We start from the raw sequence: 14,098 nt of genomic DNA, 5'->3' as shown, positions 1-14,098 counted from the left end.
AGACTGAAAATAATCCTACAAATGATATACAGAGTGTAGAGCATTAGGAAGATTGATCTTACTCAATTAAGGCTGATTTAGTCCATCTGGCTCCAGGCTAGACAAGATCTAACCCATCTTAGTCACTATTTTTTAAGATACCAAGGGGAAGGATAGTCTGTCACAATCTGCTAAGCCATTTAAATGTTTCATCAATTATTTAATCTCTATATCACCAAGAGAAGCTACAAAGGAAAATAGACTTTAAAAAAATAAAATGAAGACCATAAAGACTCTAAGACTCTTGTTCTGTGTATAGTGAGATCACTGATTCACCAGAGCAAAGGTCAAAATCATAACCAAATTAAAAGGATAAAGATAAGAAGTCAAAAACATTCTAACCTGACCTGAGAATTAAAAACTGAAAAGGAAAAAAGAAACTGACATGGATTATTTTTATTTTCTACTATAGTCTAGGCAATTGCAACAACTTGGTGGAAGAGTCAAGAAAATGCCTCAACCAGCAAATATATAATCTCTTTTCTGAGCTGAAAAATATGATACACAAAGGAAATATGAATTTAGAATATAAACTTATTTGAAAAAATTAAAAGAGGAAGATAATACAAGATTATAGGTATATTCCCTGAAAAAGGAAAAAAGAAAGGTTGTAAAAGGGAAAATTAGTCTACAGAAAATTTAGCATGAGCTCCACCCAAGACAGACTATCAGGAACTTTTACAGGCAAACAGGAAGAACACCAAGAAACACAAAAGGGTTTAGGTATGCCAGAACTGCCATAATGACAACAGCAGAATGACATTTAGACTTGAACATAATAGCCTCCATTGTATGGCACCACTAAGCAGAAACTGCACAGCAGAAACCAAGCAGTTGAACTGGAGTCTGTGCTGACTGTCACACAGTCCAGATTTCACAAATTTAGAACCAGAGGATCTGGGAGGTCAGAGCACCTGGCTGGTTTCAATTCCAGCTTGCCACATTTTCTCTGCTTGCTCTTCCTTAAAGATAAATGGTGCTATAGTTAAAACCTAGGTTCTGATGTACTTTTCATTCAATGAAGAGAGATCAACAGTCCCTATCTACTATTTTGCAGATGAGAAAGCTGAGACACAGAGAGGGCCTGTGCCCACTGTCACACAGGCAGCGAGTGGCTACACTGGGATTTGGATTCAGATTCAGATTCTCTCACTCCCAATCTAGGGAGTATCATTTGCATCGTCCCCACTAAAGGAGTGGGAGATGCCAAATGATTAGAAGGAACACAAATGGGTTTATTACCAAAAATAGGTGACCAAGAGAGCATCAAGAACTATTACCATCAGTCACTACTACAATTATTATTATTTTTACTGACCCAAATGACTATTTTTCACTTATTTTTCCCCCATGTAAATCTTAATATTAAAAGGAGAAGGGGAAAGAAAAAACTTCTCACTTTTATTTGATGTTCTAGAACATAAAAGCAGAAGACCCTGATGTAATCATCACTGCATGTCCTCTGGATGAGAGCTTCTGCACACACCTGCCATGCACCTGGGAAAATCTTTTAACTGTTCAAAATAGGCCAATGTCCTTTGTTTAAGTTTCATTTTTAAGCTTTATGAGAATGATCTACATAAGGATGAAAAATACATTTGAGGAAAATGAGATGGGAACAGTCAAATTTTTACAAAATTTTCAACAGCAGACTATAGCTTCATTGATATAACTGATTAAAAATTATGGAAATTATAAGATGCCCCTGTTTGTTGATTATAAAAACAAATTCAGTAGATCAAAATGTAGATTTAAATGTTCTCTTCCAATGAAATGTATCCTATGCATATGTTAAGATGACATAAAATTTACTAAAAAACACCAAAAGAAATAACCTTATTTAGAGTTTCTCTGATTATTAATATCAAATAAGGTACAAAACAGGAGATATTTGCTCATCAAAAGTATCCACCAATGTCACAGGGTATCCATGAGTCCAAATGGTACAGGTATTCCCTAGAAATCAGGATATTCTCCAAATGACATTGTGCTGATTGCATTAACTCAAGCTTCCTCAACAGGATCTACAACTACTCTGAACAATCCACAAAGAGAAAACCAAATGATTGAAAAGGCCTATTGACCAAGATCATGGCGAAATCTAGAGAGGCAGCCCACTGATTATCCTAACAGTACATGTATCTTAGGTAAGTATTACAGAGAACAGTGAATGGGCACAGAATGGGAGGAAAAAAAACTAAACTGGATCATATGTGGAAAACTATGAAAAGCTAAGCAAACAACTCCCCAAGACAATAAGCAATTTAAAAAAATACTCACAATCTTCCAGCGATACTACATGGCTATGGCAGTAGAATTATACAATTTCTAAAGAATCAAAACTGCTGGTGACCCAAAGGATAATAGAGATGTATGCAGGCTGTAGCCATCTTGCCATTGGGAACTTATATGCAAAAAATAGTGTTAAAGATATCATTCAGAAGGGCAGCTAGGTGGCACAATGGATAGAGTACCAGCCCTGAAGTCAGGAGGACCTGAGTTCAAATCTAGCCTCAGACACTTAACACATCCTGACTGTGTATTCCGGACAACTTGCTTAATCCCAAATGCTTCAGCCAAAAAAAAAAAAAAAAATAATAATTATCATTCAGAAAATGTATGGTCAGAAAAAAGAAAGGTTCAGTCAGATAGTCAAAGGACGGGGTAACAGACAGACATCTCAAGTGCTACAACTGCTGAAGAGCCTCCAAGGTGGCAGGCTAAATCCTCTCCAAGAACTCACACAGAAGAACAAGAATAAGAAATGCATGAGATTAAAAAAGCCTGAATGGGTTATGATCAGCACCATGGAAGATAAGTACTACTGGATCCTTTGAATGACTAAAGTACAATTCAATGATTATTATAATACATTTTGCTAATAGGAGTTACACAGTTTGAGAAATCATATCAATCTTAAATCTCTGTTGGGGCAGAATATAAATCTTGCAGGAATTTCTTTTCAGAAAAAGTTTTAATAACCTATACAGTATCTGCTATAAAATAAATATTTGAAATTTACTGAATTTTTAGATTAACTATGTAACATTGCTTGAATTGCCAGGGTAGTTAAACTTTCTAAATATTAGAAATTACCTGCATTAGGAAAATACACTACCTTGTTCAGTTCTGGAAGCACATGGTCTTCTGACATTCTCAGCATTGCTGGGAAGATAAAAGTTAAAATTATCTTTCAATGAAAACTACAAAAACTTTAGTAAGAAAAAATTTCTTCTTTCAAAATAGTACTTTTAGCACATAGTATCCTGTATTTATGTCTTAGGAAAAATTATTTCCTTCTAGCACCAGACACTCTAAATTAGGATATACCATTTTTTTTCTGTGAAATTCTTTTATTCCATTCAATCAAACCTCATTGACTTTTCATCTATTTTTTCATTCAGAATTCTATATATTTCTTTGTTCAAATGAAATAACATATGTGAAGAGCTTTATTAGTCTCAAAGTGCTATATAAATGTTAGCTTCTACTATGGAGATGCAAGTGCCTATTTTTACAACAGCTTCTCCCTTTTAGTTAGAGAGAAGTTTAATTTAAATATCACATTTTCCCCTTAAACCTTTGTTCCTTGTAAGACAGTTAATTTTTTCAAATTTTTCATCAAAAACATTTCCCCTAACAAAACAAAACATTTTCCCTGCTAATTATATATAAATGCTTCACTTAAATGAGGCTAATATTTTAAGAGTTACATATGTCACCGACTCTTTATATCTACTTTTAAATATTATCTTGGGAAAAATATTCTGTGCAATGCCCAACACAATGATGAATACAAATAATTATTAAGTTTTTAAGTGTTTATGACATATTCAACATATATAGGACTGCTTGCCATCTAGGGGAGGGGGTGGAGGGTGGGAGGGAAAAATGGAACAGAAGTGAGTGCAAGGGATAATGTTGTAAAAAAATTACCCTGGCATGGGTTCTGTCAATAAAAAGTTACTATTAAAAAAAAAAGTTTTTAAGTGTTGGATGGGGCTTAAGAAATAATCTTATTCAATTTCCTCACTTCACAGATTAGAAAACTGACAAGCCCACACTACAAATTTGTGGCAGAAACTGAACAAGGATCCACGTTTCTTCCCCATAGAAAACTATGATGATGAAGATTCATCAGAAACTGGTCTATAAAGTAGCATAGGGTTGACTTTGGCACCAGGAAAATCTGAGTGAGAGTCCTGCCTCAGATGCTTGCCAGCTATGTACCCTGGGCCAGGCACTTAAGTCTTATCTGCCTTAGTTTCCTCACTTATAAAAGAGGGATAATAACAAAGTACCACTATCACAGCAGAATTTCCAGTGTTATCATTAACATCCATTATTATATATTACACAGAAATTCTGATAAAGGCCCTCTAGCTTTCCATCATGGTTAGTAACATGGGCACATCACTTCACTGACCTAAGCCTCCTCACATATGAAGTGTGGACAGTAACAGCCTCCACCTCCCAGGGCTGTTGAGAAACTAAAATGACACATAAATGCAAAGCTGTCTACATTGTAAAGGATTATTTGTGGCACAGACATCGCCTTAAGAGAGTGTGTTCCCTTCAAGGATAAGTGGGAGCCAACCAAGAGGCTTCAGACATGGAGCCAAAGGACTATCAGATAAACGCCCTAAACGCTTTTGCTGTGGGCTTGGGGCTTCATCAGAAATGACTGTTCAGAAAATTACTATCTATAAGGTTATTCAGTTTCCTTTTCAGGATTATCACAGCAAACAGTTAATATGCCCAGAATCTCAGAACCGGAAGGACTCAGAGGCCAATCCCGTGACAAGCAGTAACCTGCAGCCTTTGCTTTGCCCCCCAGCTCATCCTAAGGGGCCCATTCTTCCCTAACAGCAAGCCTCCATTCACTTCTTCACAACTTCTGCCCACTGCCAGCCCAGTCCTCGAAAGGATGAAAGACTTTAGACAATTCTCCCATACCACAAGCTATCTTCTCCCTAGATCAACCACTTCTCCACAGCTACTAATCTCTCCTAGGAGGCAGATAAAGGCATCACTTACGCCACAGACAAGGGGACTCCAGAGAACAAATGCAAGGTGGCTCCCTGGTTCCGAATCCCCCAGATTCTGTTACTGAATCTCTGTCCCAGCTCTTGCCTCTCAACGTGCTGACTCTATCAGCTAAGGTTCAGGCCCCTGCAGCCTTCCCCTGACCTGTCTCACAGTCATTCTGGAGGCTTTCTGAGATCACGGCTGACCAGACTCCAAGTCACACTCATTGGTCTGGTTTTCAGGTTTCATTCTCTTTCCTCTTTAGAAAATTCAAACAAATTCCTCCTTCTCTGATCCCATAGCACATCTCTGTTCTCCCTGATCCCCCAAATAGCAATAACTCCCAATTGTCAGTATTCCAGGAGAGAGTCCTTCTGGCTCTGGTGACCAGCTCACACAGGGCAGCTGGCAGCTACTTTTCTTGAGTAGCATCTCTCTAGTAGCCATTTATGTCCTGTTGATTTCTGTCTAAATATTGTTTTCCCTGGCAGAGAAAATGGAAACAAGACAACCATACCTAAAAAATTCGAATTGCTTTTAAAACTCAAGGTGACAATACAAGAGATGACATGAGCATATGTATTATTTGCACATGGATCTACATAAATATATGAAATTATGTCATGAATAAATATGTGTGTATTCTTTGTGGTTTGAACTTTTGATAACAGGAAGTGTTGCATGAGAGATTTTTTAAAAAATGTAACTTTGAATTATACAGAGGAGTTGTCAAAAAAAATACAAGTAACTTATTTTAATAGAATAACTCTAGAATTAATTTATTACCCCTATTTATTAAGAACTGAATTAAAACAAGCAGAAAGAAATAGATAATCTTACCTACATACAGCCACCGGAAAAATGCTTTGAAGTTTTTCATACTACTATCTATAACTCTAAACAAATAAAATAGAAAGGGTTAGTAATGAATTTATTTTGGGTAGTTGGTTCCACTTATTTTTTACTTAAAGTGAGATAGAATATTTAAGACGAAAAATTAATGTGCATAATTCTCACAGCCATATTTCATCTTTACACAACAAGTAGGGCTTTAAAGACAAAATTCATCAACCTAACAAATCCAGAAATTACTCCAAAAGAGAAAATTCACTTTCATTTTAACCTCAAGGCAAATAAATCAAATTCGGATTCTAAGAAACCTTGCCATAAAAATAAAGTTCTTTCCAAACATTCAGTAAAGTGTGAAATCCTTTTTTGACTTTGCAAATAAAAGAAAACCAGAAAAACTGTTTTCAGCATTATCCTCACATCCCAAAAATATGCTCACTGGTCAGTAAAATAAAAAACATCAACACCAAGAGAAAATCATTATTGTGGAATTTCTAGTGTGGCAATTTCTGTGGTCTCAAAGGATGCTATTTTTAGAATGTAATTTCTGATCTTTCACAAGTGCTAAAACAGGATTTCAAAAAGTGAATTTCCCTGTTATCTACAGATTTAACTCCAAATAAGTTCTGTAAAGCAATTTTCATTTTGCTTAAATCCCTTTCTGGATATGAGTCATTTAAGCTTACAAATGTTAGGATCATTATTCAACATAAAAGATACGACACTTGCACTGCACTTATCTTCTCCAAATCTGAAAGTCCTTTGCAAATAAAAAATCAAATAACACTCCTAGGGAGATTAGGTTGCTATCACTGACCTTATTGTATATAGTAAGAACTTATTAGGTGACTGATTTTAGGACCAACATGACCACATCACTACTATTTCAAAGAAAAAGAAATTCTTCTCACTTCTATGAAGTTCAGGAACGTCAGAGTAAACCAGCACAGCCTAAGAACTGGAAGTGATGTTACAGGCTGCATAACCTAACCCACAGGGAACTTGCTTGATGTACAAAAGTGAAATGTCTTGCTCATGATCACACATTTAAGAAGCAACACAAGGATTTTAATCCAGGTCTTGCAGACTGAGCCCAACATTTTATACTCTACACCACACCACCACTATACTCACATGGAGATAATTAGCAAACAAATCAGTGAGACTCAACTCTACATTAGTTACTTTTTCAGCTACAACACACCACTAACCTATTTTGAGTTTACATTCAACAGCTATGCCAAATTTCTTTTCGACTTTATATTTAATATATTTAATCAATATTTAAAGTTACATTGCATCCCTTCCTCTTCCACTACGTATTATATCCCAATTACTTGAGTACAGGCAAGGGCATTAGCAGCTTTGGCTAAGTGACTTTAGACCATTTAACTTTTATTGCCTCAATTGTTCTATCTGTAAAATGGAATGAATAGTCAACTGTAATTATCTTAGGAAAAGAAGATTTAAAATGTAGAAATTGGCAAAATTATCTTCACTTAATATTTACTGACAAGAAATGTATTTGCACTTAGGCTGTTAAAATAAAAGAAGATCGTTCTATTTTTTGGGAAAAACATCTTTTTCTTTTGGCTTTCTAATTTTTTTCTCTTCAAAAAATTAGATTGGGATCTTATTATTCAAGTTTTTTTTAATTAGGAAGAAAAACAAAAACAAAAAACTTCGTACATTTATGATACTTACTGAAGAAGTTCATTTGCCTTTAATATGAAAGAACCTACAGAAGTAATAGCATCTATGAAAAAATAAAAAAGACAAGATGTTTACTTGTAAACAAAAACAATCTTAATGTAATCTATTGAGAAATAAATCAATTACCTTCAATTCCAGTGGCATCTAGTCCAAGAGGTTCATATTTTTGTTTCCAAGAAGCCATTCCTTTCAATTCACTCAAATGGTATAATAAGGCCTCAGAGCCACTACCAAAGTAGAAGAAAAGAGAATTTCTCAGTTTTTCCCATCATTACCCACCATCATAATGGGTACTAAACATATAGCCTAAAAATTTACAGTTTTTCAGACTAGAAGCTAACAATAAGTTTAATTTGGGTTTTATTTTCTAAGCTACCCCTAAGAACTTGAATTTATCATTCTGTTCTCATTTTTCCTGAGGGATGAAATTAAAATGCAATTCAAATTACATTACAATAGCTTATCCAGATATTATAAAACAATCTTATTATATTTAAATCTAAAACTAAAAGGCCTGAAACCACTAAGATCATGTGTAGGTTTTCACCACGGTTTAAATCTTAAACTGAGTATTACTTCCTGATTTATTTCACTTCCTCAAGGCACAATAACAATCCCATTTCTAAATCTATTAAAAACAGGTGAGGAAAAAAAAAAGTCAATTTACAAGTGATAGAGAAAACAGTATGGAGGTGATGGATAGACTCAGTCATTTGCTCTTTAAATCCTACTCTTAGGATTCAATGCAATTCAATGATCATTGCATTCAATGATCAAAAAAAGGTATAAAAGTTTAGAATCATGGTAAGGGACAGTCATTAGGAGATAAATCACTACAAGATTCTAGTTAAGTTCATTTCAATAGCTACAATGTTAAAGTATTCCAGATAATCATACCTCTGCAAGTGACTTATGACCAATTTCTGTATACTGGAGTATGATGACTCTATCGACTGGCCAAGTTTTTTCAAGCCCTAATTTTTAAAAGAGAAATAAATCAGCATGCATCTAAGGGATTTTATGCCAATTCAAAGGAAGCAAGTAGAAATGTGTGTTAGATTCACAAGAGGGAGCATGGCATAATGGCTAAAGTGCTGGCCTTAAAGCCCAGAAGAGCTGGGTTCAAGTCCCATTTCTGATATTTAAACTGCTTCTGTGACCTTTGGCAAACCATAAAAACACTCAGGTTCCAGAAAACACTGAGATTCTGCATGCAAACTGCTGACAACAGTGGCAGAAAGGGACCTCCTCATCTGGGAGTTCCCTATACCACCGAAAGTACAGATCCAACCTCATTCTTTGAAATCCATAGCCAGTTCCAAACACATATACATTTGTAATACACATATTATTAACTATACCTTTACTGTTAACTGGTTCATTAAGAGGGACTGAAGTTCAAGGCTAAAATTAAAAAAAAAAAAAACACAGCATGTTAATAATTTTTCTCTATTTAATAAATCTTTTTTTTAAGCTTTGTAATTGTTTCTTTTTTGTTGCTTTTTATTAAAGCTTTTTATTTTCAAAACATATATATGGATAACTTTTAACATTCACCCTTGCAAAACCTTGTGTTCAAAATTTTTTCCCTCCCTTCTCCCCACTCCCTTTCCTACTTGACAAGTAATCCAATATATGTTAAACATGTATGATTCTTCTATACAAATTTCCACAATTATCATGTTGCACAAGAAAAATTGGATCAAAAAGGAAAAAAATGAGAAAAAAAATGCAAGCAAACAACAACAAAGAGTGAAAATAGTATGTTGTAATCCACACTCAATTTCTACAGTCCTCTCTCTGGGTGCAGATGGTGCTCTCCATCACAAGACCATTGGAACTGGCCTGAATCCCCTCATTGTTGAAAAGAGCCACGTCCATCAGAATTGATCATCATGTAATCTTGCTGTTGCCATGTACAATGATTTCTTGTAAAGCTCTATTTTTTTTAAAGGAATAGTACATATTTAATATATAAACTACAAAGTATCCTCTTACCTTGCTTTCCCCCATAAGAGCAGCTGCATGAATTCATCCTGCACTGAGGTTGCTGTGTTCTTTTCCTAGGGGACAAATATTACGGTGATTATTATTCTTATTTTACCAAGATATGAAATATTTAGAATTGCAAACATGTTTATTCAGAAAAAGAATACAGTTCTTATATTCTTCATTAAATCTTCCCTAAAAATTCTTCTTTACATTTGTCACTAGACTATCAATAACTAATAAGAGAATTAGCTATTATATAGCTAATTGCTAGCTGTTTTCTTATTCCATATGCTTACCTCTCCTGTCATCAAAATCCCTGTCCAATAATCCTCTCAACCAGCTTTCCTCTGGTGACCACATCATTCTCACAACAAGTAAGCCAACCATTTCATATAATTAAGTCAAAATGGAAAGCATCAATGACATTTTGTGGAATAAACTATTCCCCTGTTTTAAAAATTATTGAGAAGTTAAATCAAACTGAACATTTTATTATTCTCAAGGTAACAGGGCTCCATTTATGTGTTTTCTTAAATTCCTGAGGCATGAGCTAAAAGTAACTAAGGAACTTAATGCATTTCTAACTTTTCAATCAGAGGCTTCAATAATACTACCTGTACAAATTTGGTGAGACGAGAATCCATTTGCATCAATATTTCTTCCCAAGCCTCACACATGCATGTCAACGATAACCTTATATACTATAAATGAAAATGAAAAAAAAAAAGCAATAAAATATTATATCCTGAAATGTCAATTACAAATTTGTATACTTATTATGATCTGACTCATGATAATCTGAAATTTATCTTTTAATGAATTTAGATCTAAGCATCACAGAAAAAAAATGAAAACATAAATAATAGTAGTTAGTATCAAGATATATTTCGAAGAAGAAGACTCTTTTTTCTTCTTCTACTAAAATTCCCCATTTAAAATTTTCCACAAGCATATTTCACATTATACTAATTGGCAAAATGAGTGTTTGGTCAAATCATGGAGGCCTATATAAATCTTCAGTTTTGAAACCGAATTTTAGATTACACACTGCCCTTTAAAAATGCACTGTTATTTAGAAACTGTATAGTTTACAATGTTTTCCTCTAAAATGTTTTCCAAATTAAACTTTAAAAATTTTTAAAGTAATATTTGAACTGTCATCAAAAATGTTTACTTTTTTATTTCTTAGAAAGTATCAATAAAATTTCCATTCCATACATTGATACAAAGTGATCCTAACATAAGCTATCCCAGTGTTAATGAATGTCAAGAAGTGAAAGTTTATGCCCTTGGCATATAAGGAACTGAAGAAATCAATCACTTTAGTGTTGCACATAAAACAAGTTTTAAATAAATACCTGCAAAAGGGTTGAAATGTGAGTAAACTTTCTGGCCATCCGAGTCACTTCAGGTAAGTAAGTAGACAACAGGCTAGTATCGAGCTGTAAAGCACAACAGACGAAATTGCAGTGAAAACCAGAGTCTTACTTTTTACCTTATTTACAGCAAAATCATCACCAAGAGATGTATCCAAGTGTGACTCTTTTCAACAGCAAGAGGAATCAGGACAGTTCCAATAGTCTTGTGGTGGAGAAAGCCTTATGGCCCAGAAAGAGTACTGTGGGAACTGAATGTGGATCACAACATAGGATTTTCACCTTTTTTATTGTGGTTTGCTTGCATTTTGCTTCCTTTCTCATTTTTTCCCTTTTTGATTTGACTGTTTTTGCGCAGCATGCTAATTGTGGTCATATGTATATTAGAATTGCACATGTTTAACCTATACTGGATTACTTGCTATATTATGCATTTATGGGATTTTGGATATAGGTGAGTTTTATTGCCAAAGAAGAAATTCTGGATTCTGATTCTGTCTTAGACAAAATACGTGTGAACAAATTCTATTTACTACGTGACTATGGGCAAGTCATTTCTCTAGGAGCCCCGAGCTATCTCAATGGAGATAATAATACCAGTGGTACTTATCTCAGTCATGTAAAGCTCAGAAATGGGAATATATGTGAAGAACTTTGCAGGTCTTAAAGAGCTCTCTAACTCTCAGCCCTTAATATTATTAAGCTATAGATCATCAAAATGGTTCTCAGCCACTGAAATCACTAGATAAGAATAACATGTCTACAAGAAATAGACTGTATTTCACATTGCTCTGAAGCTCAATTTTACTCACCTGAAAATATGAAATTTCTGACATAATACTGGTAGAATCTCCTGTCTCTGTAATAACTGATAATGATTTCAAGTCACTTGATAAGCATAAGCCGAGACACGAACCAGAAACCTGAGAAGGGAAAAGATTCCAGTCATAAATTTTATTTGTTCATTTCACTCAAATAACGTTTTTAATATTAATGTGCAACTTTACCTTTGTGTATAATATATAAGGCAAAAACCTATGTAAAACCTAGAAAACCTGACAGCTCATGCAACAGAAATCTCCATGGATCAGGATCTTGCCTGCCTTCGGCCATGGGCATTGCGGTCAAACCAACCTGCACATTTAGAGCCTTCATTCAGGCCTTCTTCTCTCCCTTCTTCCCTTGGGTTACCTAAGAAGTCAGTTTCCACAACTAAAGAGTTCAGCAGCAGAAATTCTTCTCCCTCTCCCCGGGAGGTACAGGGGGAGGGTAGAATTTAGGAGGGAACAAGTTCAGCACTAAGCATTTAGCTCTGCTGCTGGGGAGAGAAAGAAAACTAGTTGTAACTAATTTAGCTTAGCTGTATTTTAGCCACCAATTCTAGCTTTTATTCTCCATATACTGTTAATAAATAAATAAACAAAAGTGAGGTTATAATGAGACTACAAGCACATCAATCATTTTTTTTTAGTCTTCAATTCCATTAGCAACTAATAGTTCCTGTTTGTTATGACTATTATGTCTCTTACTTTTACTTTTGTATGAATTATGGCTGAAATCTCTAACTTCCAAATTTAATTAATTTCTAAGATCATAAGAAAATATTCATCACTCCTTTCAGAAAAAAAATACACATTCAGCATTTAAGAAAAAGTTATTTCAATCACTGAAAATTACAATAGTTAATGTTTGAATCTTCTCTCACAAACCAATTAGCTGCTATATTTAAAAAGAAAATATAAAAGGAAAACTCACCCCTGTAACGGTGGCAATTTTGTACATTCCATAAGCATAGATCTCAATGAACTCAGAGTTTCCTCCAAGGACAAGAGCATTAAGCCTAATTAAAAGTAAGGCAACAAGCTGAGGACCAATCAACAATAGAAATAATCAAGTTCTAAAACTCAGCTCTAAATGACTTCTCCTATATAATCTACATATTAAGGCTCTCCTGCAGTGGAAATTGATAAAGCAAAACAAGTCTCCTGATTTGTTGGTCAAATTCAGCTAACCATGCCTAATCTTTTCCAAAGCAGTATAAAAATTCAACTGTGCAAATGAGCAAAGCCTGCTACCTGGAAGATAACAGGTTGTAGGCAGATAATAAGAATTATCATTAAAGTCCCAATACAGTGCTTCTTCTTATCTATGGCCAGTATCATCACAGCTTTACTAAGATGACACCGGACATTTCTAGTCTAAGATTTACAAAGCACTCTGCACACATTAGGGCTCTGGATTCTCACAACAAGCTCACAAGGTTAACTATTATTATCCCTGGTTTTTAAAGATAAAAAAACAGAAGCTTAGAAAGGCTGACTGAAGAAGTTAAATTTTATGATGTCCTATCAAGCTGTGCAAAGTTATACCTAAGATGAAAGTTTTCTTTTCTATCCTTGTAAAGGAAAATAAAGAAAGAAAGAAAAGGTTTACTGATTTGTCCATGCTATGTCCCTAGTTCTTCTCTTTATGTACCATACGTCTCCATCTCAACAGTAAGTATATTTGATGGGGCCTAAAGATTTAAAACTGCAATGCAATCCCTAGGATTCAAAGATAAAATTTCATTTAAGAATTCTTTACTCCATTACAATTTCTTCTTTTGAAGAAAACAGGAAAGGGATGCTATCAGTCTTTTAAAACTATTTTTAAAACTGACAAAATGAAAGGCTATGGCCTATAACATCAAGTTAAATGACAGATATTAAAAGAATGTGTAATGTGTTCAAAGAAATTATACCAAAAAAGCTAATTAATACTAACACATAAAATTATCCATTTAAAACTTCCTCTTCAAATTAAGTGTTTTTAAATATAAGACACCCATATTTGATATTGAATTATTTGCTGTCTAGGGAAGGTGGTAAGGGGAAGGGAGGGAGAAAAAAATTTGGAACACAAGGTTCTGTAAACTATCTATGCATATATTTTGAAAATAAAAAGCTTTATTAAAAAAAAAAAACATATTTGCCACTACAAATTCTTATACAAAAACTTACCTGACATCACCCAAGAGCTTCATAATTTCATCTGACTTTTCTTCACTAAAATATGAAAAATAATTATTATAATTCAGATTTTATACTAAACAATAATTCTCT

The 14,098-nt window shown here is 34.2% G+C and overlaps 1 protein-coding gene across 3 annotated transcripts in view; it reads right to left on the bottom strand.

Annotated features, from left to right (window-relative positions):
* Positions 1-14,098, bottom strand: part of ANAPC4 (anaphase promoting complex subunit 4) — a 40,286-nt gene that overhangs the window by 15,247 nt on the left and 10,941 nt on the right. For all 3 annotated transcript variants that reach the window (XR_004230233.1, XM_003773339.3, XM_012552309.3), the window contains exons 6-17: positions 13,997-14,041; positions 12,753-12,837; positions 11,810-11,920; positions 10,980-11,063; positions 10,236-10,322; positions 9,628-9,692; positions 8,991-9,033; positions 8,527-8,603; positions 7,756-7,856; positions 7,621-7,672; positions 5,908-5,963; positions 3,158-3,204 (exon numbers count right to left, since the gene is read on the bottom strand). Coding sequence is in view for 2 of the 3 variants with exons in the window: in XM_003773339.3 (XP_003773387.1) it covers positions 3,158-3,204; positions 5,908-5,963; positions 7,621-7,672; positions 7,756-7,856; positions 8,527-8,603; positions 8,991-9,033; positions 9,628-9,692; positions 10,236-10,322; positions 10,980-11,063; positions 11,810-11,920; positions 12,753-12,837; positions 13,997-14,041 (853 nt within the window). In the remaining variant the exon portion in view is untranslated. The remainder of the gene's footprint in view (positions 1-3,157; positions 3,205-5,907; positions 5,964-7,620; positions 7,673-7,755; positions 7,857-8,526; positions 8,604-8,990; positions 9,034-9,627; positions 9,693-10,235; positions 10,323-10,979; positions 11,064-11,809; positions 11,921-12,752; positions 12,838-13,996; positions 14,042-14,098) is intronic.

The sequence above is a fragment of the Sarcophilus harrisii genome, chromosome 6 (genome assembly GCF_902635505.1).
Source record: "Sarcophilus harrisii chromosome 6, mSarHar1.11, whole genome shotgun sequence".
NCBI lineage: Eukaryota > Metazoa > Chordata > Mammalia > Dasyuromorphia > Dasyuridae > Sarcophilus > Sarcophilus harrisii.
The sequence above is the reverse complement of the archived record's forward strand: the minus strand, read 5'-3'. Positions and strand labels throughout refer to the sequence as shown.